The sequence below is a fragment of the Haliaeetus leucocephalus genome, unplaced genomic scaffold, assembly GCF_000737465.1.
Source record: "Haliaeetus leucocephalus isolate CR32 unplaced genomic scaffold, Haliaeetus_leucocephalus-4.0 Scaffold712, whole genome shotgun sequence".
Lineage (NCBI taxonomy): Eukaryota > Metazoa > Chordata > Aves > Accipitriformes > Accipitridae > Haliaeetus > Haliaeetus leucocephalus.
Genome location: NW_010973148.1, coordinates 5,639,389 through 5,662,114, shown reverse-complemented (window position 1 = coordinate 5,662,114; position 22,726 = coordinate 5,639,389). Strand labels below are relative to the sequence as shown.

The window sequence follows — 22,726 nt, the reverse complement described above, 5'->3', positions numbered from 1 at the left end:
AGGAAAACGTTAGTGCACAATGCTGAAATTGGTGATCTGGTCGCTGAGGCAGGTATCCGAAAAGCGGCAGTCGCTGGAGCGGCTATTTTACTGTCATTCTTCGTGCTAGCGTGAGGTTTATGTGCCTTTGCAAGGAAGGTCACTTTTTAGACACCCCCCCCCCCAATCCCACCCTCTTTTTGCTAAGCTGTGCATCAGCAGTGTGAATTCCAAGAAGCAGTAGGTGTTTCTTGGCATTTCAACTGGGATTTTGGAAAAGGAAGCTGGGTATTTAATGGGAAAAAATTGCGATGGAAGGAAGGGATGCGGAGGCTGCACACAGCCCTGGGTTTGCAGGCATGTGGAAGTTGTGGAAATAGGTAAAGGGTTGAAATTGGCATTTGGAAAATGGTGACTGTTTCTTTAGTTACTTATATCATGGACGAATATAAGGGAAAATGGGCCACTAAGAATTTTTCCTGTTTTGCAGTTTGCTGTCAGCAGAAGGTAAAACATGTCCTTGAAGATATACAATTTTACATAAACAGCTGATGTTTACATAAGCCTAGATAAGTTTGTGAAAAACAGAGATAGCCAAAGATGCGGTGTTAGCTGAACTCGGCTATCCTGCTGTTTGTCTGTGTAATGATTTATCTTTTTGTTGTATTGTTGCAGCGTAAGAACAAAGTAAGCAGCTGTACCTTTACCAAAGCAACCACCTGCGTTCCACCTCTCCTCTGGAATGGACAATGGGATGGTCTCTGACTTTATCATGATCAAAAACTTCTTCCTCTTCTGCGTTTCCATGAGTTTAGCCAGCCACTTCGGGTGAGTTGCCGATTGCATTTGAATTTTTGCTGTGTTTCTTTTAAGGAAATGAAAAACCTTGGCTCCATGTGGTGCGGAACAGCCGAACAAAACAAGCGGGCTTTGCATTTCATCTTAACGTGCTGGTGTCAGGGGGAAGGGAGCGAGATTTGCTTTCCTGCTTAAATTTACTGTCTTGGATCGGTTCTTTATGCCCATTAAATGCTGTTGCGGGAGGGCTTGGGGGGCACAGGGAGCTCAGACCAGGCCTACGGCTGCTGAGTGCTCTGCCCTGGCATAGCACAGCCCGGGGCTGCGGTGCTCCCTGCCGCCGTGGCTTCGATGAGCGGGGCTTGCACCTTCCCTCTCACCTGGTGGGTGCAGGCTATAGGCAGTAGTGCAAAGCTGCAACAGCAGGATTTGGTGCATGCTGCTAGCTGGTACAGGCTTTCCTAGTGAGTAAGCTAAGATCATGACTGCTCGGAACGATGGCTGAGTTTGAAACTTGCTGGAATAATTAGAAATTGTGTTTCCCTAAAGCACACAACAAGGAATCCTGTTTCCTTCGTTTTGCTTTGGATGCTTTCCTGACGGTGATATTCTGAAAACTGTATTGAAGAACTACTCCTACTGTAGCTCTTAGAAAAAAAAACAACAAACCAAACAACCCCCCCCATTTATATGTTTTTTCCTAAAGCCAGAGATCTTAAGAACTTTCCAAAATCGGGCTATGCAATGGAATCTAGAAAAAACATTTCACAAGTGCTCTGGAAACGTAGGTTGATTCTTTTTTGTGGAGGAGAACAATTATTTATGATTTCACCAGAAAAAAATGAATCCTCCCAACATGCTGATTCACAAGCACACCCATCAATTCCTTGCTATAAGAAGATACAAAATGGAGATGCAAATCAGTTTCTGATTTCAAGCAAGGTGATTTTTTTCCAGATTGGAACTAGGAGAAGGACCAAACTTTGAGTGACGACTGTCTATGATGTAAGCAAAACTTAGTCTGGTCTCCAGTGTGTGTCCTGTGTAGGCAGGCGGAAGGCTGTGACCACAGTGGCTTATATGTATGGTTGTAGGACTGCACACTACGAGGACGCAAAGAGCTGCATGCTGATTTATTCACCTTGGAAAAGCTTGATCCTGCTTTTGCTGTGGTCTAAGGCAAAAATCCCTGGACTTTGTGACAGAAACGAAGAGGGCTTAGATAGTGCAGGACTGGTTTTAAACTTGTCAAATTGCAACCATGTCAAGACAACGTATTACCACATTGAGAAAATCTTGAGGACTATAATCTTAAGTCCTTCCTGATTGTCCATCATCCCTGCAGAAGGCAGCACATTGCAGTAGTAGAGCATGACCTGTTTGGTGTGGGGTCTTTTAACTGTCTTACTCCTCTAACAGAAGAATAGTTAGATGGCTGCAAAAAAACTGAGGGTTTAATTCTCCCTTTTGACTCCAAAGCAAATACTGAATCTAAGTCCCAGGTAGGAATCAGTGTGACCTGTAACCTGGCAGATAATCAGAACAGGACAGTTAGGGGAAACTAGGACACTTGTTTTCTGCGAGTTACTCAAAAAGCTTCTGTGCACTAAAATGAGATCATCATGTAACCTCCCCCTCCGCCCCCCATTTCTGATCTAGTAATTTTAGTCTGGGCCTGCAGAGATAAGCAGCCCCAATTCACCACACCATTCACACGCTGCCTTAGGGCTGAATTTTGACCCTGCTCAAAAGACAGAGGATGCTCCAGCGCTTCTGTTTCAGAGGCAGAAGCAGTTTCAGAGTGTAATTTGCTAAGTGCTTTGGGACTGACTCTTCAGGACGGAATGGTACAATTTACATGTAGGCTGGTATATTAACTGCAAGAATCTAATGCTGATAAAACTTGCTGTTGCTACCAGGTTCTTCTTCATTAGCTTCATCCATGTTTGGACTGCACCGTTACATTGCAGTGCATTTTGCAATGTGCTAGCTAAAAGTGATTGGTCAAACGAGCACAAATTAAAAAGCAAAATACAGTAGGACTTTACAGATGAAGGCAGAGATTTGTCTACAATTCTCCATAGTCATTCTGTATTTATATTAAATCATAAATACAGTTTTTTGCTGACATAACCAAAGCCACCTTGGGGAATTTTGATGCACAATGCCTAGTAAAATAAACAGGAATTATGTATCTCGGTCTCCTAGGCTACTTCAGAAATCTCAGCAAAAGTCTGTGGTTAATGTTTAACATAAATGTGGAATGACTATTGAGAGTTATCCACATCAATAAGTGGTATGGAAGGACTGTAGACATAGTTGGTAGAAGTTATTTGAAGAAAAATCACTGAATTAAATTCAAAGATATAGATGAAAAAAGAAGAGGCTGTGAAGCCCCCCACCGTTGTCGGTGTAACAGTTTTATGAGTCTACTTCTGCAGAAACAGCCCAGCACAAGTCAAGGGTTTTTCAAGCTTGCTTGCATTCAGCCTTGAGTTGTATAATGCTCTAACGAGTTAAGGTATTTTACTGAAGCATATCAAGATAGTTCGCAATTGTCTTGAAAGTAAACGCTAATAATAAAAGTCAAATACAACCGCGACAAGTGTTTTCAGCTGAGACCAGGGTCTGACTCCTCGTGGGCCCTTGGGGAGCCCACGTAGCGGCAGCCCTGCGAGGGTTGGCCCCATGGGTGACTGCCTGCACCGAGGTCTCCCCAAGACGAGATAGCATGTGGTTGGCCCCATGCCAGCCAACCTTACTGCATCCTGATGGTTTGGTGTTTTTTGCAAGCCCCAGACTGTCCATGGGCACATCTCTGGGGACATGCTGGTGACGCACAGTCCCTGTGCATTTGCGTTTTGGACGTGCAATTTCAGAAATGTGTCCGAGAGCCAAAACTGACAGGGACGGATGTTGTTGGTGTACCCGCAGTTTAGTTGCCATCTGCTAATAATATTTATAATAGTAGAAACACAGAAAACAGAAGATCCCAATTAAATGTAGCCAACACAAGACTTCTCTGTACACTGTAAGAATTCAGTCCGTGGTGTGTCTGTAGTTTCACATACTTTTCCACTCGCTCACAGCCCTTATCTCTAAGACCATAATCCTGCTATTTAGGCTAAACATACCTCTCCTTCAGGCTGTTATTTCAAGTTAGTCTCTGCAACCCTAAGCAGTTGGTTCTGCTGGGTTATCCCTTTCCAAGTATTTGCAGATGTTAGGGAGTTCTTCCTCATATTTTTAAGACCAATTTTGTAAGAATTATCATATCCTTACGCAGTCGTGCTTGTCTTTATTTTTTTTTATCCTGTTTTCCTTTCCTTCTCCATGTCTCCAGATAGCTTTTTGAACTCATTAGACAATTTTAATAATTGGAAAACTAAGCGGGTACCTAGAACTGCTTGGAGGAGGCAGACAGACATCAGTCAATCCCTCTACTGAACAGAAAGCTACAGCTTCAGCATCTCTGTTTCGCTTGTCCTGCCAGCTGGCCGGATAGCAGGTGCGTACCTGCAGGCCATCCAGCACGTGCTTGGTGCAGGACCAGCCGTGGCACGCGTTGCCTCCTAGTGAAGCTGCAGGTCAGTGACCTGGGAGCTGAGACTACTGGGAGGTGTTTAATGACCCTGGGAGAAATTTGGGATATTGAGAGGGGCGTTAAGGTGCAAGGGGGTGAGGACGATAAGACGTCGCCCTTTGAAGAACAGGCTTTCGTTGCACTGCTCGCAAATTGCTCGTTCCCAGAAGGGAGTAAAATACTGCTCTTGCTAAATAAAAGAATGAAATTATTCTTTAAGTATCTGTAAAGACCATTAAAGTTTCATCATTTTAGTCAATCCTCTATCCTAATCTGATGTGAAAGAACTGAATCTTCATTGCACAAATTCACAAAATATCAGCATTTTTAGATTTTTAAGAATCTGTAAGAAAGGGATGGCAAGAAGCTAACTTAGAAAAGTAAATCTTTTTCCTTTGATGCCTGGCCAGCTGGTAGTATCCAAAAGTGTGCAAGTGCGTTCTCCACTGTCTTTTCCACAAACTGTTAATTTGGCTGAAGTTCTGGTATAATTCCAATCCTATTAAAGCAAGTTATTGGAAACTCTACTCCTAAGAGAGAGAGAGAAAAAAAAATACAACTTTCAATAGCAAAATACTCTTCAGTTATTTTTCCAGTGTCTCTTACCTCCCCCTATCCCCCCCAAAGTTTTGGGAAAATCATGACATATCTACCATATGTTTTCCTCTTATTACAACTAACATATGAATAGTACCTGTCATGATTTTGACTAGATGGCAAAAAAGGCAGTGATGTTTAAAATGGTAAACTGTGAACTCATCAGAAGAGGTAGCTGATCATCCTCAGAGAGTTATTACATTTTACACAGATGGGTCTCTTCTGTGGCTTCTGATTTTTTCAGTCACCCTGAAATTGCAATATTAAATAAATGCGATGAGAAGTATTCCTGGTTGGTTTAGTTTATGCTCAATAATGAGCTTTAAATGTAATTATCTTTGAATTTTCTTAGCATTTTCCTAAGGTTCTTTGTCTGCTACAAAAACATTTTTGGTTGCAGAAAGGCAAGAATGTGCTTACCTACTAATATGTTGATAAAACCTAATCTTCAGCTGTGTGGAAATAATTTATTTAGGATCTCACCTGTTTGCTCTCTATTCATAGAGCTATAGTATCTAATATATGCGTGTAACTTTGCAAGTATGGTTTAAAGGTCTTATGTCATAAAGACAACCTCAGCACTCACTCCAAAATGTGTATTTCACCAGCAATCTCAAAAATAGAAATTAAATGCTAACTTTTCTGTGAAAGAAAAAGTAACATTTGCATTAATGGCAAACAGTGATCCATCTACAAATGTAACTTCACATAATACTGACATTTTGCCAAAATTCAGTATCAGATGCTGCCTTTTTCGGGTGAAGCGACCTGCCAAATCTAAATTGGATTGCAGTTTTGCAGATGAAGTGCAGACTTTTTATGAGTCTTCACCCTAGTTGTTTCTCTATCTTTTTCATCTCTTAATTAGCTTTTCTTGTGGAGATATAAAAGTATTTCAGTATTTGAGGTGTGTATACTATTGTTGTGAAAGATGTACATAGCTGAGATGGAAGGAAGCAGCATCAATTACTCTTGTTAGGTTCAGATGAGCAGTTATGAGAACTAAGTATATTTTGTCCCATCCCCACAAAAATAGTTCAATGGAAGTCTTCCATCTGAGTTCAGTTGGCTTTGAATTCAGCCATAAGCACTAAAAATAACAAGCTTTTTCAAGGGCAGAGAAACTAGTGAAGCTTTGTGTCCTGTGCCCCCAGCACCGTACCTTTGCAATAATCCCAGCTCTGTATTTGGCATCCCTTGTTCCCATCTCCCATTGCAACATCTGCATTTTACCTCTGTGGTCCTTTTCTCCCAGGATCTTTCCTAATCACCCTGCAAGTCTCCTCCATATCTCTTAATTAGCAGAGAGGAGGTGGGCTGGTTTTGCTGAGGCTGTTTCTGAACTACATGCATGCTGACTGGCCCAGTCAGTGAGCCAAAGGGAATAGATGACTGCTGACCTCACATTTTTACTTAATGAGGCACTAATTTAGACCGCTCTCCCCTTGTCTAGTCACTGCTTCTCATGAAACTTGTAGGAATGAAATGAAGTTTGATCTCTCTGCTTCTTTGTCAGATGCATTGGAAGATGAAAACGGGTTCCTACATTGATATGGTGAAGCAGGCAGACAGCATGATGCATATCTCTTTCTTATGAAAAAAGGAAGCTAAAATAAATGAGAAAAGTTTAAAATAGTGTTCCAGGATTTTACCAAAGCATTAGTTATGGTTGCTGCATATGAAGAACCTCTGTAACTTCTGTCTCCTGTTTGTATTTGTTAGGCTGCTGCTTGTAAATATTCACCTTTACATGGTGAATATTTGATTACGATTGACAAAAAAGTATGCAGTCTTTTGTCTTGAATGGTCCAGCATGCAAGGATGTCTAATGTTTCTGTAATCAGTTGCATCTGCTGGATTAACTGTCTCTCATTACAGTCAAACATGTCCGCGACGTTGTCTGCCTCAGTTACTCTCTAGAGGCTGTGGTCACAGCAATTAATTAATTTGGTCTTCTGACCACAGAGAGATGGGATGGCCTGAAAATGGGCGAGATTTGCGGCTATGCCTCCGCCTGCAGCGAAGGGGAGCTCCGTGGTGGCCCTGGGCTCGCCGGTGTTGAGCTAGTTGAGGGTCGTGGCAGTGCTGATGGCACTCAGAACGCGAGGAGCCTCCTCGGCCAGGCGTTTGTGTGTGCTTCGGCATTCCTGGGAATTGGACCTGTGCTCCCACCGCCCAGCCGCGCTACCCTTTCCTGAGAGGCTTTGCAATCCGTTGTTTTTCCCGCAGAAGCACACAAGCTGTAAGGGGAACAGGCGCAGGACTGGGGGTTCCCATGTCTGTGAGGGGCCAGCAGCTCATCCTGAGCCAGGGCTCAAGTCACTAAAACTTCCAGACCCATTACGTGGGTGTCAGCAAGGTCCCACTAGCGTAAAACCAGGTTGAGGTCCCTTGTCTTTCTTTGTATAAATCCTGTTCTGTTAGGTAAGCCTAAAGCATATGTTACTAGCATTCTGCAAGGCAAGCTGTTCAGAGGGATGCTTTGAGGTTCTCTATTTACTGATTTATTTCCCTGGGGACTGGTAGTAAATAAACATGGATTTTTTAAATTTTATTATCTCTGAGTGACTGGCTCACATCGAGTTCAGGTTGTTGGAGTGTAAGTGATTCCTGTCTGCTGGCAGGGTGCATGAGGCAAGGTATGGTTCCTAGTGGGGCCATGGGCCCTGTCGCAGCTGGAGCATTTGTTGGCAATTTCAGCAGAGACTGAAACTTGAGTAAGCACTGAATGTGAGCAAACTTGCTGTCTTAAGAGGTGCTCATTGCTTGCTGCAGGTGAAGCATGCTTATGGATAAACTTATGTGTCTGTTCTTTAGGTATGCAAAGGCATTAGTAGGCAGGGGATTCTCCTAAGCATCATTAAATGAAAATCAAATGGACTTAGAGCTGTTACAGTTTGTGAGCTGTGAGCAGCTTCCTAGGTCTGAGCCATGGATTAAATGATGAAATAAAAAAGAGTTCAGAATAAAACCAGATCTGGCCCAAATGATATAGAATGAGGCCCACTACACATTGCTGTTATTTGCATACTACAAGGGAGGACTAATTTATGCAAAAGAGAGAGGAGGAATGAAGAACTGTTTTTTCTGTACTGCAGCATGTTTTTTCAGATACCCCAGTGATCTCGGGTGGGATTTCTGAATGCAATGGGAGTTCCTTATCCTCAAATAAGGTTAGAGTTCATTCTTTGTTCTCGCAAAAAATTACAGAAACTGTGGAAATTGGCAGCTGTTTGGCATGTAAGGATTAAAGAGTACATTGAGGCAGACTTGAAGGAGTGTCCCCAGGCAAACCTGTTCTGCTCCCCTGCCAGCTGGTGCAGTTCCCAAAGACTGGAGAGCTAATCTGGGGAAAAACCAGTAATGGCTTTTGCTGGCCCTGGGAGCTGACCTTGCTCCCTGCAGGGGACGGCAACTTGCCAGTGCTGGGGAAATGGTGGAGCTGAAGTGGGGCAGGGCAGCGCAGGGGACTGGGATCTCCCTGTCTATTATGGCAAGAGGGTCAGTGGGCTCGGATGTCCCCAGTCCAGCACCCCAAGGCTGTACCTCCATGGCATGGGTCCTTCCTTGGGTCCTCCTCCTCCAGGGAGAGCTATTTATGATTGCTTATAGCAGTGGTGAAACCGCTGCAGCTCCCTGTGCCTCTCAGCTGGAGCGGCAGGAGGGGGCAGAGGCTTGGAGGCTCCGTTGCAAAGTTCGCTTGAGACTGAAGCCCCTTGAGGCCAGCACACCTTTTGATGTGTTTCTTTCCGTTTGCATAAAACAGCTTCTCGCAAACGCCAACAGCATCGGGAAAAGAGGACGCCAATGATAACATCACTATATTCACCAGGATCTTGGATGGTCTGCTGGACGGCTACGACAACCGACTGCGCCCGGGACTGGGAGGTAGGATAACTCATTTGCTGTGGCCGGACCCCCACTATGCAGGACCATCGCCTACATGATGCCCTCCCAAATGGGTCCCTGCTCTCGGCATGGGCCTTGACGAAGGAGTTGTGTTTCATTAGCTAAACGAAGCCCAGAAAGTAGATTTGTCTCCTGGCAAACGGGGCACAATACAAAGGCCACTGAAAGTCGTCTTCTTTCAGTCATTGAGGTCATTTGAGGTTGGGTTAGGAGAGCTTGTGTGATGCATTTTTTCTGTAATTGAATACAGTCTGGTTTTTTTTTCATTCTGGTACTCCCTAAGGTGAGTGAGACAGGGTGCTAGTAGGTTGCTGCAAGGTTCCTTCACTGGTCAGCATGTATAAAATTACGCTGGTGACAAAAATCTCTGTTAAAAACAGATCCCCAAGCCATCCGCTTTTAGACAGCTACAGCAAATCTGTATTGATACGTCATTTTGATAACCTCTACAGCAGCTATTTTAAAACCACAACATGTGAATAGTTGCTTGCCATCCTAACCTTGTTGAGCCCTCCTTCAGCTCCAGAAATCCCCCAGATTTCTCTCATCTTCTACCCATGTGTAAACCATCTGTTATGTTTCTTCCTGGCCCTTTTTTATCTGGCTACCCCCACCCCTTCGTCTTGTGAGACCAACACATTGCTTTCATCCCTTTCTCTCCTTCTTCTCTCACTTTACACAGAGATGCTTGAAAATAGGGCTCGATGCTCCTATCTTATGTAACAAACTTCTGAAATTTCTGCCCTTAAATTAAATTAGTCCTGGATTTGAAAAGATGCCAGAAGGACTTAGAGTCTTGAGGGTAGAATTAATTTCACCTAACTTTGGACATCTATAATATAGATGTCTGAAATTGGGCAGATCACCCAAGCCAGTGGAGGGGAATATGTCCTTCCAAGATACACTTCATCTCATCCTATAGTAGGTACGGAATGTGTGCCAGCAATGTGTGCTTACAGCCAGAAAGCCAATCGCCTCCTGGGCTGCATCAAAAGAAGTGTGGCCAGCAGGTTGAGGGAGGGGATTCTGTCCCTCTACTCTACTCTTGTGAGTACTGCGTTCAGCTCTGGGGCCCTGAGCATGAGAAAGACATGGACCTGCTTGAGCGGGTCCAGAGGAGGGCCATGAAGATGATCAGGGGGCTGGAGCACCTCTCCTGTGAAGAAAGGCTGAGAGAGTTGGGGTTGTTTAGCCTGCAGAAGAGAAGGCTCCAAGGAGACCTTATAGCAGCCTTCCAGTACCTAAAGGGGGGGCCTGCAGGAAAGATGGGGAGGGACTTTTCTTTACAAGGGCCTGTAGTGATAGGACAAGGGGTAACGGCTTTAAACTGAAAGAGGGTGGATTTCGATTAGGTATAAGGAAGAAATTCTTCCCTGTGAGGGTGGTGAGGCACTGGAGCAGGTTGCCCAGAGAGGCTGTGGATGCCCCATCCCTGGCAGTGTTCAAGGCCAGGTTGGATGGGGCTTTGAGCAACCTGGTCTAGTGGGAGGTGTCCCTGCCCATGGCAGGGGGGCTGGAACTAGGTCATCTTTAAGGTCCCTTCCAACCCAAACCATTCCGTGATTCTGTGATCTATGATCAAAACCTGTCGGTCAGAGGAATTGCATCCTTGGAGGGCCTGTTTCTTTCCACTGCTTATAAGAAGAGAGCCTGGGCTCCCAAAGGTCAACAACTGCATTTGATCACGGATGAAATTCCTCCTCAAACATCTTCTTAATTTCAGGCTTTTGGGGATTTTTGAGTGATTCAAAAATTGTTAATTGATAAATGCATCACAAGCACATATTTGCATCTTAAAGCAATTACTAATGCAGAGCCTATATTTATTACAGAGAGAATAACTCAGGTGAAAACAGACATCTATGTTACCAGTTTTGGTCCTGTGTCAGACACAGAAATGGTAAGTTCGAGCATGTGGCTGCCAACTCCATTATATTTACTTCACTAAAGTAATTTTTGGAACCATCGCTTCTATTCAGATCCTGCAATACCTCGACTGTTTCTTTGTGCCAGGAATACACGATTGACGTTTTTTTCCGACAAAGCTGGAAAGATGAAAGGCTGCGATTCAAAGGACCTATGCAACGCCTCCCTCTTAACAACCTGCTTGCCAGCAAGATTTGGACCCCGGACACTTTTTTCCACAATGGCAAGAAGTCTATTGCTCACAACATGACAACCCCAAACAAACTTCTGCGCCTGGAGGATGACGGCACTCTGCTGTATACCATGAGGTAATAACCGGGATCGATTCCTTCTGATGCTGATTCCCAGCTAGCTCTGCAAATACTTGTGGGGAACATCACTTCCCCCACTCCTAGCAGAGCCGGGAACCAATCTTTCACACATATTTATGTGAATATCAAGAAAAATGGAGAACATAATCGCTGCCTACAAGTACCAATTAATTTGTAGCTTCTGAATACTGCTTGTGCTTAAATATTTCCTTTGATTAAATGGAAGGCATATTCTCAACAGATTTGATGATTCAATCCAGCTTCTTTATGAAGATCTGTTCTCTCTCACTGTTTGTATTTGCAGCTGCAGTGCTGATTGCAGGAGAACTGTCTCCAAGGCCAGAAACTGAGATCTTGTTCTGGGGCAGTGCATCTTGAACCCTGGGAGCTTTTATTATTTTTTTTTCTTTTATTTCACTAACAATGCTAAAAGGCAAATCATCATAGGGATAAATGAAATAAGCTAGCAGCACTGTGAAGCTGCTTTAGCAAGTACTTTCCTGAAAATAAAACTGGCACATTATATTGGCAGAGAAGCAAATTGGTGTCTCAGATCTTCAGGGTCACGCTCCTCATCTGATTAGAGGATACTGTCAAGCTTCATCATTGCATAACCTAGATAGAAGATATAATATCGTTGATGTTGGAGGATTGTCTGAAATTCTTCTCAGACCAAATCCCACATTGGTGTACGGCAATTTGCTCATTAAAGGTAATTAGCCTGCAGTAATTAAGACTGCCATCTATCTTCAACAGGGTTTTCTCCAACAGCGTAGTCATACGGACAACACTTGGAAAAGAGATGAAAGGAAAAACCTACCAAGCAAGAAAGTGTTATTCTAAGCTTTTCACATATGAGCCCAGAGTGGTGCCTGAGACCCAGCAAAGCGCTTGGGAGCCTGAAGTGAGGTGCTGAGATGCCCGTGTTTTCAGCAGGCAGCCCCCAAAGAAGAGAGGGGGGAGCTGAGCAGAGCCAGCAGCCACCCAGTGCCGCATACTGGGAGGGCGAGCCCCGAGCTCGCTCCCAGCGCGCGGTGGTTAAGACTCATTGGGGCTCAAGGGGATTATGCTTTCGTAGGCAGGCACCTGCAGCTTCCCAGATTTTACTTCAGGTGTTTTTGACTTGTTCTATTTATTTATTTATTATGGCCCTAGTCTTAAATCCCTTCTTCTGAAAGGAAAAGAGATGTAGGAGAAGTAAGGTGTCCTTATGTAAGTCCTTGCAGCTTTAGACCATCACAGTTGTAACTGCACTGGCACTAAAAAGGCTTAGACATGATAGAGGTCATGTTTAAAAGAAGGGAAAAAACCCCTCATTTTCTCTTCTACTATGGGTGTTGCTGTTCTTACTAGCCCCAAGTTAGTGATCTCCACAATAATAAACTGAAACAATGTGAGGATACACATACACATTTAAATAAATGTCAGAATAACTATGAGAGAAACTTATTTTCACAAAAATATTTGTAACGCTGGCCTTAAAATCAGTCTCACCGCTGCTAGGACTGCACTAGTACCGCTCCAGAGACTGCTGCAGAGGCAATTCCCAATTACCTGTTTAAATTACTTGTGTAAGTAAAGTCCAGATCAGGCTCGCAGTCAGCCTGGAGCAAAACATTACGTTTTGTGGCAGATTTGCAGCTGGCATGCTATTTTTGTGCCAGCGCTGGGTTTTGCAGTGTTAAAGAAATGCGGTGAAGCGCTGATTCGTGAGGCAATGAGCTGAGCCACCTGAGGCAGAGCAGCAGGACCTGGGTGAGCGAGACCTGGGTGAGGTCGCCACTGAATCTGAGTTACTCTGCCTCTCCTGTGACCCTGGCAGAATACTGTCACATTACATGTCACAGGCTATAGGTATATTAAGGAAAAGACAGTGCCCTGCTCAGCATATGCAGCTGGAGAAAAATCTGGGTTTGACTCAGACTTTCTCATCATCCCACTCAATCCCGTTTCTCCTGGTTTCGATGGGAGGGAAAGCTCTTTGGGATTGATGTTTTTGTAGGCTACAGACTGACACAGAATGCTTTTGTAACCTAAAAAACATGGAACATAACTTTTTTTTTTTGGTAGAGTATTGTGTGTGGGTGTGCATGTGTGTGGAAATAAATTCCCACTAACCATGGTGTATGTGATAAGAAATGGAGTGCAAAGCTTTTTAAATAGCTTGCCTTCCACTATTGCAAGTAATAACTTTAAAAATAAAGGAGTGTCTATGCTATTCTGTTTAAACACAAGTCAGGAGACTGCTTTTGTAATGTGTAAGGAGCTGTGCTACTTTAGGGACAGCAGTTTTTCCGTGATGGCCATTTCAGCAGCATGAGCAATGCTCTGCCGCAAGGTGGCTTGAGGATCCCATCCCAACCTGTGCAGAGGTGGCTGTGACGTGCAGCCAGCCCCCACAGCTGCCTTTGCACGTCCTGACAAAGGTAGCATCTCAGCAGCTCTGCCTAGCATGGCTTTCCGTGAGAAGATTGGCAGTGCTGGGCTTTTTGAGGGGAGAGCTGCTTGTCTCGGCGGTGGTGCACTGGTTGAAGGTACTGGGTCTTAGCCGGGGCTTGAGCCCCATCTCCTGTAGCTCCCATCAGGCTTACTCAGTTCTCAGGATCTGGGGATGTGGAGACAACCCTCTGTTAGCTCTGCATTCCCCTCGTTTCCAAGGAGGAATTGCGAGCTTCCCAGACTGTACGTAGGAGTGATCCGTGCGGGGAGGATTGGACCCTCTGTCATTGACGGAGATGCTGAATTGCTTTTGCAACCTTGCATCTGGCTGCTTGAACGAAGAGGAGGAAAGCAGCCGAGCTGATGCTGACCTTCCATCTTATTTGACTTCCAAATATACCAAATATGATCAGCTGAGCAAACTTCTGGCTTTAGCACTTGTCAGTACATATGTTTTCATGATACATGTGTTTACTTATAACGGAAAATGTATTTTTTTGCATATTGCATTTGATGATTTGTTGTCTAGGTTAGAACTTGATGGGATATATGTTGCTAGGGATATCTGATAAATGGGCTTCTGTATACATGTAGTATTAAAACACTTCTGCATGAATACAGTAACACAACATGCTCTTTAGACAGATTTCATAAGCAGCAGGATTCTCTGCAGGGAACGACTTAATAATTCTGGTTGTCTTTGATTTGGTAGGCCCTATTTGTTTTATTTTATTTATTATATTTATCAAATACACTGCTGAATTGAATGTTGCAAATTCTGTTTCTGCCCCTAGAGGGGAGTATTGTTCGTATCTACACTTTTAATGATTTTATTTATTTATTTATTTTTAGTAAGAGCACTGTGGTAAAAAAGCACTAGCAAATAAGCTTCATATTTCATTAATCTGTATAGAAAATAGCTTTGTAAATGCAGGCAAAAATTTGATTCTTTCTCTTTAAAAGCTTAAAACATATTTAGTTTATCTTATCTGAGAAATAAAAGTTGTAAAAAGCATAAAATTCATTTACTCCATGAAACTGTTCTGAAAAATGGAGACAGTGATTTAAGCAACATTTTCAGGCTAAGAAGGGAACCAACATGTCTCACTGAGCTGCATTTTTTCACTCAGTGGGAATTGGCTATAAAGGCAGAAGCTTTGATAAACTTTACTGTAGAATGCCAGAAAAAAAGCTGCGAAGAAGCCAGAAATCCTATGAAGTAGAGCATGCTCACTAGAGCTAAATTTTTGGACCATAAATTAACTTTTCGCCAGCAGCTCCTAGGCATTTTTTTATGATTTTTTATCAGCTTGTAGATATTAAAAATCTTTTGCTGTCATCCCAAGTGCTAGGCTCCTTAGAGGCCCATTCTCACTGTCATTTTGAAAGGACCCCAAACCCCTTTTGCTACTACTAGGACTGCCCGGCATCTGATCCAATTTGAGATTTTAAATATGCCATGGTCACCTATCTGAAGAGCGTACAAACAGATTTTTCCCATGTTATTATGAAGACTGAAGGTTGCCAGCAATCCCAAGAGTGTTTACAGTTTAATCTGTCCCCTTAATCTGCAAATGCATAATTTATCAGCTGGAGACTGCAAACATTTGTCAGTAAGGTATTAAAAAACTCCAAAATTTTTAGTACAGCCCTGAAATACAGTTATCTTTACCGCTCCTGAAAGATATTTGAAATTCAACACTGGGTAGGATGGCTATCCACTTGATGGCAGCATAAACACGCTGCTTGCTCTTCTGTAGCGAATATACAGGCTTATCTAGGCTGAAAATATTGTTTCTTACATTAGCACTGAGAGTCAAAATTGTATGTGCAAGTGTACACGGCCTGGATGCATGTTAGCACAAAATCTGCTCTTCTATGAAGCGCTTGATTAGCAAGCTAACCATTTTATGCTGTAGAGCTATTGATTATAAAACGTGGTGACTGAAAAATACAGTGCTGCTTTCAAGATTTCCATTAGGAAGGTCAGGTTTCCTTTGCTTGGTGTTTTTAAGGGAAAATTAGGACAAGGGGTGATGGCTTTAAACTGAAAGAGGGTGGATTTCGATTAGATATAAGGAAGAAATTCTTCACTGTGAGGGTGGTGAGGCACTGGAGCAGGTTGCCCAGAGAGGCTGTGGATGCCCCATCCCTGACAGTGTTCAAGGCCAGGTTGGATGGGGCTTTGAGCAACCTGGTCTAGTGGGAGGTGTCCCTGCCCATGGCAGGGGGGCTGGAACTAGGTCATCTTTAAGGTCCCTTCCAACCCAACCCATTCTGTGATTCTATGAAAATTACTCCATGAAAAATGTGTGGGTTCTCAAGTGCTGACTTTGCCAGAAGTCGGCATTTCCCAGATGCAGGTTTGCTTGCATGGCCCTGAGCGAGGAGTAACCAGCAAATCTACACTTTAAAATGAACCCTTAGTTTTCAATCAGCCAGCTGTCCAGATGGGAACATTTCTGTTCAATTTGAATACGTTGTTCTTATTTCAAAGGGAAGATTTCATTTATGCATCCATTTATATTTACAGAAAGGGATCTGTCAATGCTTTTGGGCATTGTATAAATATTATCAAGCTAATTAGGAGCTATCAAGCCATACAAATACGCATGTCCTTTCCCCATGTTAGACTTGCTGCCCTTTCTTTCATACTCAAGCTTCAAACTGCCTGAAGCTGGAAGAAAAAAAAAAATTTCTTCACATTGGGCTGAATCTTGCAGAGTGATGAAAAACTGCCATGGTGGCAAGGACTCTCATCTGCTTTTCATCAATTCAGATTTTGACAGAGTGAGAGAAAATAGGGATATATGAAGTGAAGGGCCCTTCCCTGAGGATAGCAGCAGGAGTCTTGTTTTAACACCAAACCTATCTATCGGTTCCCGTCTCCCTGCTTTGACTGCACATTGGCCCATTTCTCAAAAGTTGTCCTTCAAGAAACCAAGATTTGTTGTTTTGAAAAATTCGTGACTGGAGTTACCCACAGGAAGAGAAAGGCATCAGAGGAGGCTGTGGTGTAACACATTCAAAATGGGCAATTATGACCTGCCCAAATATAGTCCCTATGCAGAGTGCATGACAATAGCCTATTCTGCTGGTAAGAAAAGTGGGCAGAGCCCTGCAGAGATCTCTATTACAGAGAAAGGAACTTGCACAGCAAGGGCAGAATTGATTAAAAGACCAAACCCAAACCAGAACCAGCCCATCCTTGGATGAGGGAGATGCTTGACTAGAATTTGAGGGGTTACAAAAGGTTCAACTTTAGTTCCAGGTCTGTGCTAAGCACGGAAGCAGACCCAACTTTCCCTTGGGGTTAGCTGGTACAATTTCTGCCAAATTCCCTTGTGCTTCCCCCGCTTTATAAGGATGAACCAGGAGGGCTGACCTCAAGTCCCAGGTGTGCATGGAGGGGATGGGGTGACTGAAGAGAAACTGGAGGGAAGCACTGCCCTGATAGGTACCTCCCAAGCACCCCCAGGAAATCACAGCTGCGTTGGTGACTCTGTCTTTGCCCAAATCTGCAGACAGGTCCCAGCTGCTGCAGCTGGGGACTTCAGAAGTACCTGGTAGATGCCTAAGAATTGTTATGGCTATGCTACCTTTTTTTATTGCCAGGGGAGGATAACATTAGAGTGAACTCCCTAGTCATTTCACTTAAACTGAAATTAAAAACTTCATCTGCCTAATCGGAAATACTGTCCCCTGAAGTACATTTATGTTTGTGCTGAAATATCAGACTGCCAATGAGCAATCTAAAATACGCTGTGGTGGAGAGCACTGGGCAGGATGGGTGGGATTCACCTCAGTTAATTTTACTCATCTGTAACATTCACGGCTGCAGCTGAGCCTCTTGGCTCAGAATTGCTCCTAGTGCAGGGGAGAGACGTTCTTAAGGAGTTAGTTGTCTGCATTATTTCAGATATCTACTTTAGTATGAAATATGCTTATTTCTCTCCACTCACACTTTTGGGGGTTCCTGGTTTTTTCACAGTGGCAGAAAAAGGAGCATAGGGTAACTACTGTTACTACTGAGGTCTATGTTTAGTCACGAGTCCCATCCTACTTTCTTATTTCCATTGGTGTTTCCCACCCCCATCCTCCTGTAGCCTGGAGATTGGTAGTGTGCCAGCTGCCTAAAGCTATGGGATGTTCTGGCCAGCAGCGGGTCCTGTAGCTGTGCTGAGGAGGACTTACACAGTTTCCTCTCCATGCAACGTAAAGCTCAAGGTTGTGCAAGTGTAGCACATGTGAGCGCACTTAAATTGGGTTCAGTCCCCCACTTTTGTCTAGGTGGGTGTAGGAAGGAATATAGTGCACCTTAGGAGGAGCTCAAGAAACCCCAATAAATTGCAATCCTGCCTTTGCTTGTTTAGGTGAAGGGAGGAGCCCATAGGATGTTGGTGAGGAAAGGGGTGTCTAGCAAGGGATGCCAGAGGCCAGCTAGCTGCTGGGGGGTGCCGGGTACCTGTGGCTGAGTCAGGAGTGGAGGATCAGGAAGATGCATTTGAGGGCTTAGGTGAGATAGGGTTTTGCAAGAAGTGAGGGTAGAAGGGTTTTGGGGAGCAGGATACTTGGTACTGATGTTGGTCACTCAGGAATAACTAGAAGGTACTGCAGGTTGGGATATAGATATCTGAAGTAGTCAGGAAGGAAAAGCATGTGTGTGAGGAATAAAGGGCTTAGGGAGGCTGGAGAGTGGCTCCAAGCCACTTCAGAAAAGAAGACAGGAAGGGCCTCCTCTAAGATGCTTCAGAAATGTCTGATCAGATGAACGTATTATGGTGGAGTGAGAAATTAATCCTGGATTGTGTTATACCACAGTTACCCCGTAGGAAGCTCTTGGTAATGTGCCCTTCCCTGAAGGCTTCATCAGACCGAAATACCAACATATATAGCTGAGTAAACTTGTGCAATGGGCATGGGTAGGAATAGTCTTCATTGTCTCATTCCATTCCTTTCTACTTGGCTTCTTCAGCCTTTCTACAGGAACATGCCTTGGTGTGATGTTGCAAATGAAAAAAATGCACATGGGTTTTCATTTAAATAAGTAGTCCGTTGGCAGTGCCTGTTTCTAGTCTTTTGTTTGGTCTGTTCTGTAGAAGTCTTAAGACGTTGCCTTTGGAGACCTCAGTTACTTTTTAAGAGGGATTATGTTAGTTTATCTTATATTGATGTTTAGCCTGACTTACTCCATTTTCTACTGTTAAATTTAAATTTCCTGAAACCACATACACAAATCTGTATCTTACAGTCATGTTCCTATCCCTCAAAAAATTCCAAACTGTTATTTCTATCTGGTTGCTCTAAATGATGAAGCAAGTCGTCTTCACCAGGCTCTAGCTAAAATCCAGAGGTTGTGTCTGTTATATGCACTATATACAGTATAAAAGCCTAGGAAGAATTTCTGCAAGCAAGGCTGGCCTTCCCCTTGCATACTTCTGTCAGGAATTTGGGCCAGGAAACTTTGGGACCAGAAGGGATGATAAAACCTGGGATTATTTTAATGGCTCGGTCAGACTTCATAAGGTTGTCTCATTGCTCCACAGTCATCTCTTCAGTGACTAATGCACTCATGTGCCCTGTCCGTGTAAAAACAGTACTGTGTTTTGACTTGGAAATTCAGCTGAAAGATAAGGAAAATTAGCAAAACCTCCTTTGTCAAAATAATAAATACCTACTATGTTTCTGCCATTAACCATGCATCTTAAAAACATCAGTTATGCAGACTGATTTCAGCATCAATTAAACTCTAACCACTATCTCTAGGCTTGCTCAGTCCAGTGGTAGAATACATATCTCACCCTTTCCACCTGCTTTTGCTTTTCTGTCTCTTCTGAAGGTGTCACGGAGCTGACCTGTCACTGAGGTGTAGGCACAGCTCTGTCGTCCCTCTTTGCACACAAGGGCACAGGGGTGCCTGCCCTGGGGGAAATAGTACCCCACTGATCTTGATAGGAACCGGGAGCTCCCATCCAGCTGCATAACTGCATCTTTGTCCTGGGGAAGTCTGGGTGGAGAGACGGAGCCAAGTACATTGTTGAACATGGTTTAGCATGGGGACAGTCAAATGTCACTAGGAGATTCAGCCCTTCCTTCTCTCAGGTTGCACTGTAGCAAACAGGTGCTTACGCTGTAGCAGATGCTAGCGCTGGTGGTGGTATAAATGGCAAACAGATGGTAAATTGAGGCCTGTTTAATGACTTCACAGTGTGAAACAGCTGAGGGATCAAAGGGCTCTTTCCCTGGAGCAGCGAGCACCCACAGCCTGCCCCTTTACCTGGCGCTTTGTGGCTGTATTGATCAGGAGCATGTAGCATTTCAGAAGCAAGGCAAAAAACCCAGATAATAATGTCCTGCTTGGATGGCTAAACAACCTCCTCCGTGTACCAACAGGGGTAAATACAAATAGGCATGTGCACACGTTTTCCTGTGAAAGAGCATATCGTCAATTGCTTGATGCATGCCCCTTTCACACAGAGGTGTGGAGGAGCATTGAAGTTACACAAAAGGCAGGAGATCTTGATGAGAGGTGACCTGGGAGGTGGACATAGAAATGTGAGGTGAATAAGAAGAGGCTGTGATTAAATGCGAGTTGCTGAGAGGAGACTGTGGTGTGATGTTTTGGAGCTCTAGATAGTCTGTCTGAACTGTGGAAAATAACCAAGGATTTCAGCTCTGTATTTACGGTTTCCAGATCATAATCCCTCCTACCTACCCTCCCATGTTTGTGCATCCCCGTCTAGACATAAGAGAGCCCAAATGGCCTGGTACTGCCCATCTGGTCCCCCCCGCCCCTGATTACCTTCTAAATCCAGCTCATTTTTCTCTATAGGAAATACTGCATGTGGTTTTGTGCCTGTCCATACAAATATAAGGGTTGTGTGAACTGGGAGGAAGGAATAGAATGGCTTTGCAGCCAGGTGACCCTCATCCAAGGAGGGGGGAATGGGTGCCATACTGACAGCCAGAAACAGAGGAACAAAAGCCCCTCTGGCCAGTCAGAAAACCTGCACTGATCAAATCATCTAATGGGTGGTATCAAAACTGGAGACCTGGTGCACTGTGCTGTGTCCATCACAGTCCTTAGCCTCCATCGCCTAGGGTGCCTGCCAGAGTTTTCTGTGCTCCCTTCTTCCTCGTGTACTTGGGTTTTCTCCCACTGAAAGCAAGGGTTAGATAACCCCCTGTGCGGTCGGGTGGCACTGGGCATTGCCTTCACCGGCTGGGTCTGCCAGTAGCTGGAATGGACCTCTCTTGAGAGCCAAAGAGAAGCCCACAGTTCAGTCTTACACAGCACTGCAAGAACAATTGTATTTATTGCAGTTAGCGTGTAGTTGAACATGCCACTACAGGGCCATGCTGATGGGGAAATCATAGTCAAAACATGCAGCATGTCAGACTCGGGGAAATGTGTGACATGGCATAATGATGTATGGACTGGTTGAGATGTTGTTTCTCATTTTAACTGCATCAACAACTGCATCAGCTTCTTAGTATTGCCAGTACTAGTTAGATTTTTGTTTTTTAATTGAAGAATTCAGTAAAAATAGAAGCTACTGCAGAGGAGAGATTTGAAGGCCTTCCTCGTGGGGGGTGTCAAGAAGAGTTGGGGCCAGCAAGGAAGGAAACCTTGGAGAGGTTATTAAGTAAAACTGTCAAGCAGATGGGTGCGATATTGTGCTATAGCATTCATAGCTGCATAGCCGTATGCGTCTAAAGTTTCTTTAGGAAAGTGAGGTTTGTAGGCAGAGAACCTAAAGAAGGAGTTGACTGCCAAAAAGCTTGGTTTTTTTACTGCACCAGTTAGCCTGATAAAAAATAAAGCTTCTTCCAGCAAGTTTTACCTTGCTCATGGACTTCATTAGACACCTTGCATGGCAAATACGAATAAGCATAAACTCAGTGCTCCATCCATTGCTTTTATCCATATAAAGGAAATACTGTAGAATGAAAGGTATTTACTATAAACTTCTTCCAGGATCTGGTAATGTGATTCTTTCTGTAGCCCCCCAAATCCCTATCAAAGATCAGATAGTTTAAGTGTGCTATTGGTTATTTCATTGCCTTTCTCAGTTCTTCCTGTCTAGAGGCTGAACATCCCTTCTGCCCCCATCTAAGAGTGTGCTCTGGGTATGCCAAGGTACTCCAAATGCAGAGAGGTCATTCCTGTGGTGGTGCAGCTTTTGAGATCAATCCTGTCCACCTCAGATCAGCTCAGGATAACCTACTCTTCAGCACAGTTAATCTAGGCAGTTAAAGTCTTGTTTTCTCACTTCAACATAAGCTATGCTAAGGATTTGGTTTGCTTAAAATGAGAGTTTTGCTGTCAAGTACACCATGCATCTGAATTATGTATTCACAGCTCACAAAAACATCAGTAACTGGAGCTCTTAGTCTTCCATAGCCCCTTCCCTGTGGCATTTTCGAAGCACATTTCAGTGTCATATAAAGATAACACATCTCAGCATCACAGGAAATTTGGGAAAGGGTAGTATTCTTGGCAGAGTGGTTATGAAGGAACAATGGGCTAACACAGAAATTTCTGCAGACCATCTCACTCCAGCTACTAGCTTTAATTTCTATTCCGTGTTCATTTTGTGTGGTGGATCCCAAGGAAACAAGTGTACAACTGGCATTATAAGTAAGCAGCAGTGAACTACTTCCACATCCCATGCAGAGGTGCAGAACAAGGCCTTGAGTCTGTATTTTGGCCTCTTATCCAACACAGTGATGGAGATTCTTGAGCAAGGCAGTGTTTGAGTTACCGAGAATAATCTCTTCTCTCCCCTCAGCCAGGCTGCAGACAGTCACCCAGCCAGGGACAGGTTTCAGGGTGAGACTTAAGCCATCAATACCGTGACTGAACATGTATCCACATGCTAACACTTCTGTGCTGTGTTAGGTAACCCACTATAGCCACCATCAACAGGGTTTGTTAGGACTGTATGGGAAGTGCTTCAGAACCAAGAAAGGTCTTTACATATCTATCTATCTATCTATCTATCTATATATATGTCTGTGTGTGTATGTGTATGTTCATATCAGCACACGTTGCATTACTTAAGGAACACAGGGAGACATCGGTTCCCTGGACTACACGCTTACTGTGTTGGGGCCTGAAACAAGTCTTGCTTTAAAACCCTTTGAAAGGAATAATAGTTTGGTTATAGAAGTGTTCCCAAGA

At 43.9% G+C, this 22,726-nt stretch overlaps 1 protein-coding gene across 1 annotated transcript in view; it reads left to right on the top strand.

Annotated features, from left to right (window-relative positions):
• The first annotated feature begins 340 nt into the window (after window positions 1–340).
• Window positions 341–22,726, top strand: part of GABRA5 (gamma-aminobutyric acid (GABA) A receptor, alpha 5) — a 55,998-nt gene continuing 33,612 nt past the window's right edge. The window contains exons 1-4 of the mRNA XM_010580476.1: window positions 341–807; window positions 8,724–8,845; window positions 10,699–10,766; window positions 10,880–11,100. Coding sequence (XP_010578778.1) covers window positions 722–807; window positions 8,724–8,845; window positions 10,699–10,766; window positions 10,880–11,100 — 497 coding nt within the window. The 5' untranslated portion in view covers window positions 341–721. The remainder of the gene's footprint in view (window positions 808–8,723; window positions 8,846–10,698; window positions 10,767–10,879; window positions 11,101–22,726) is intronic.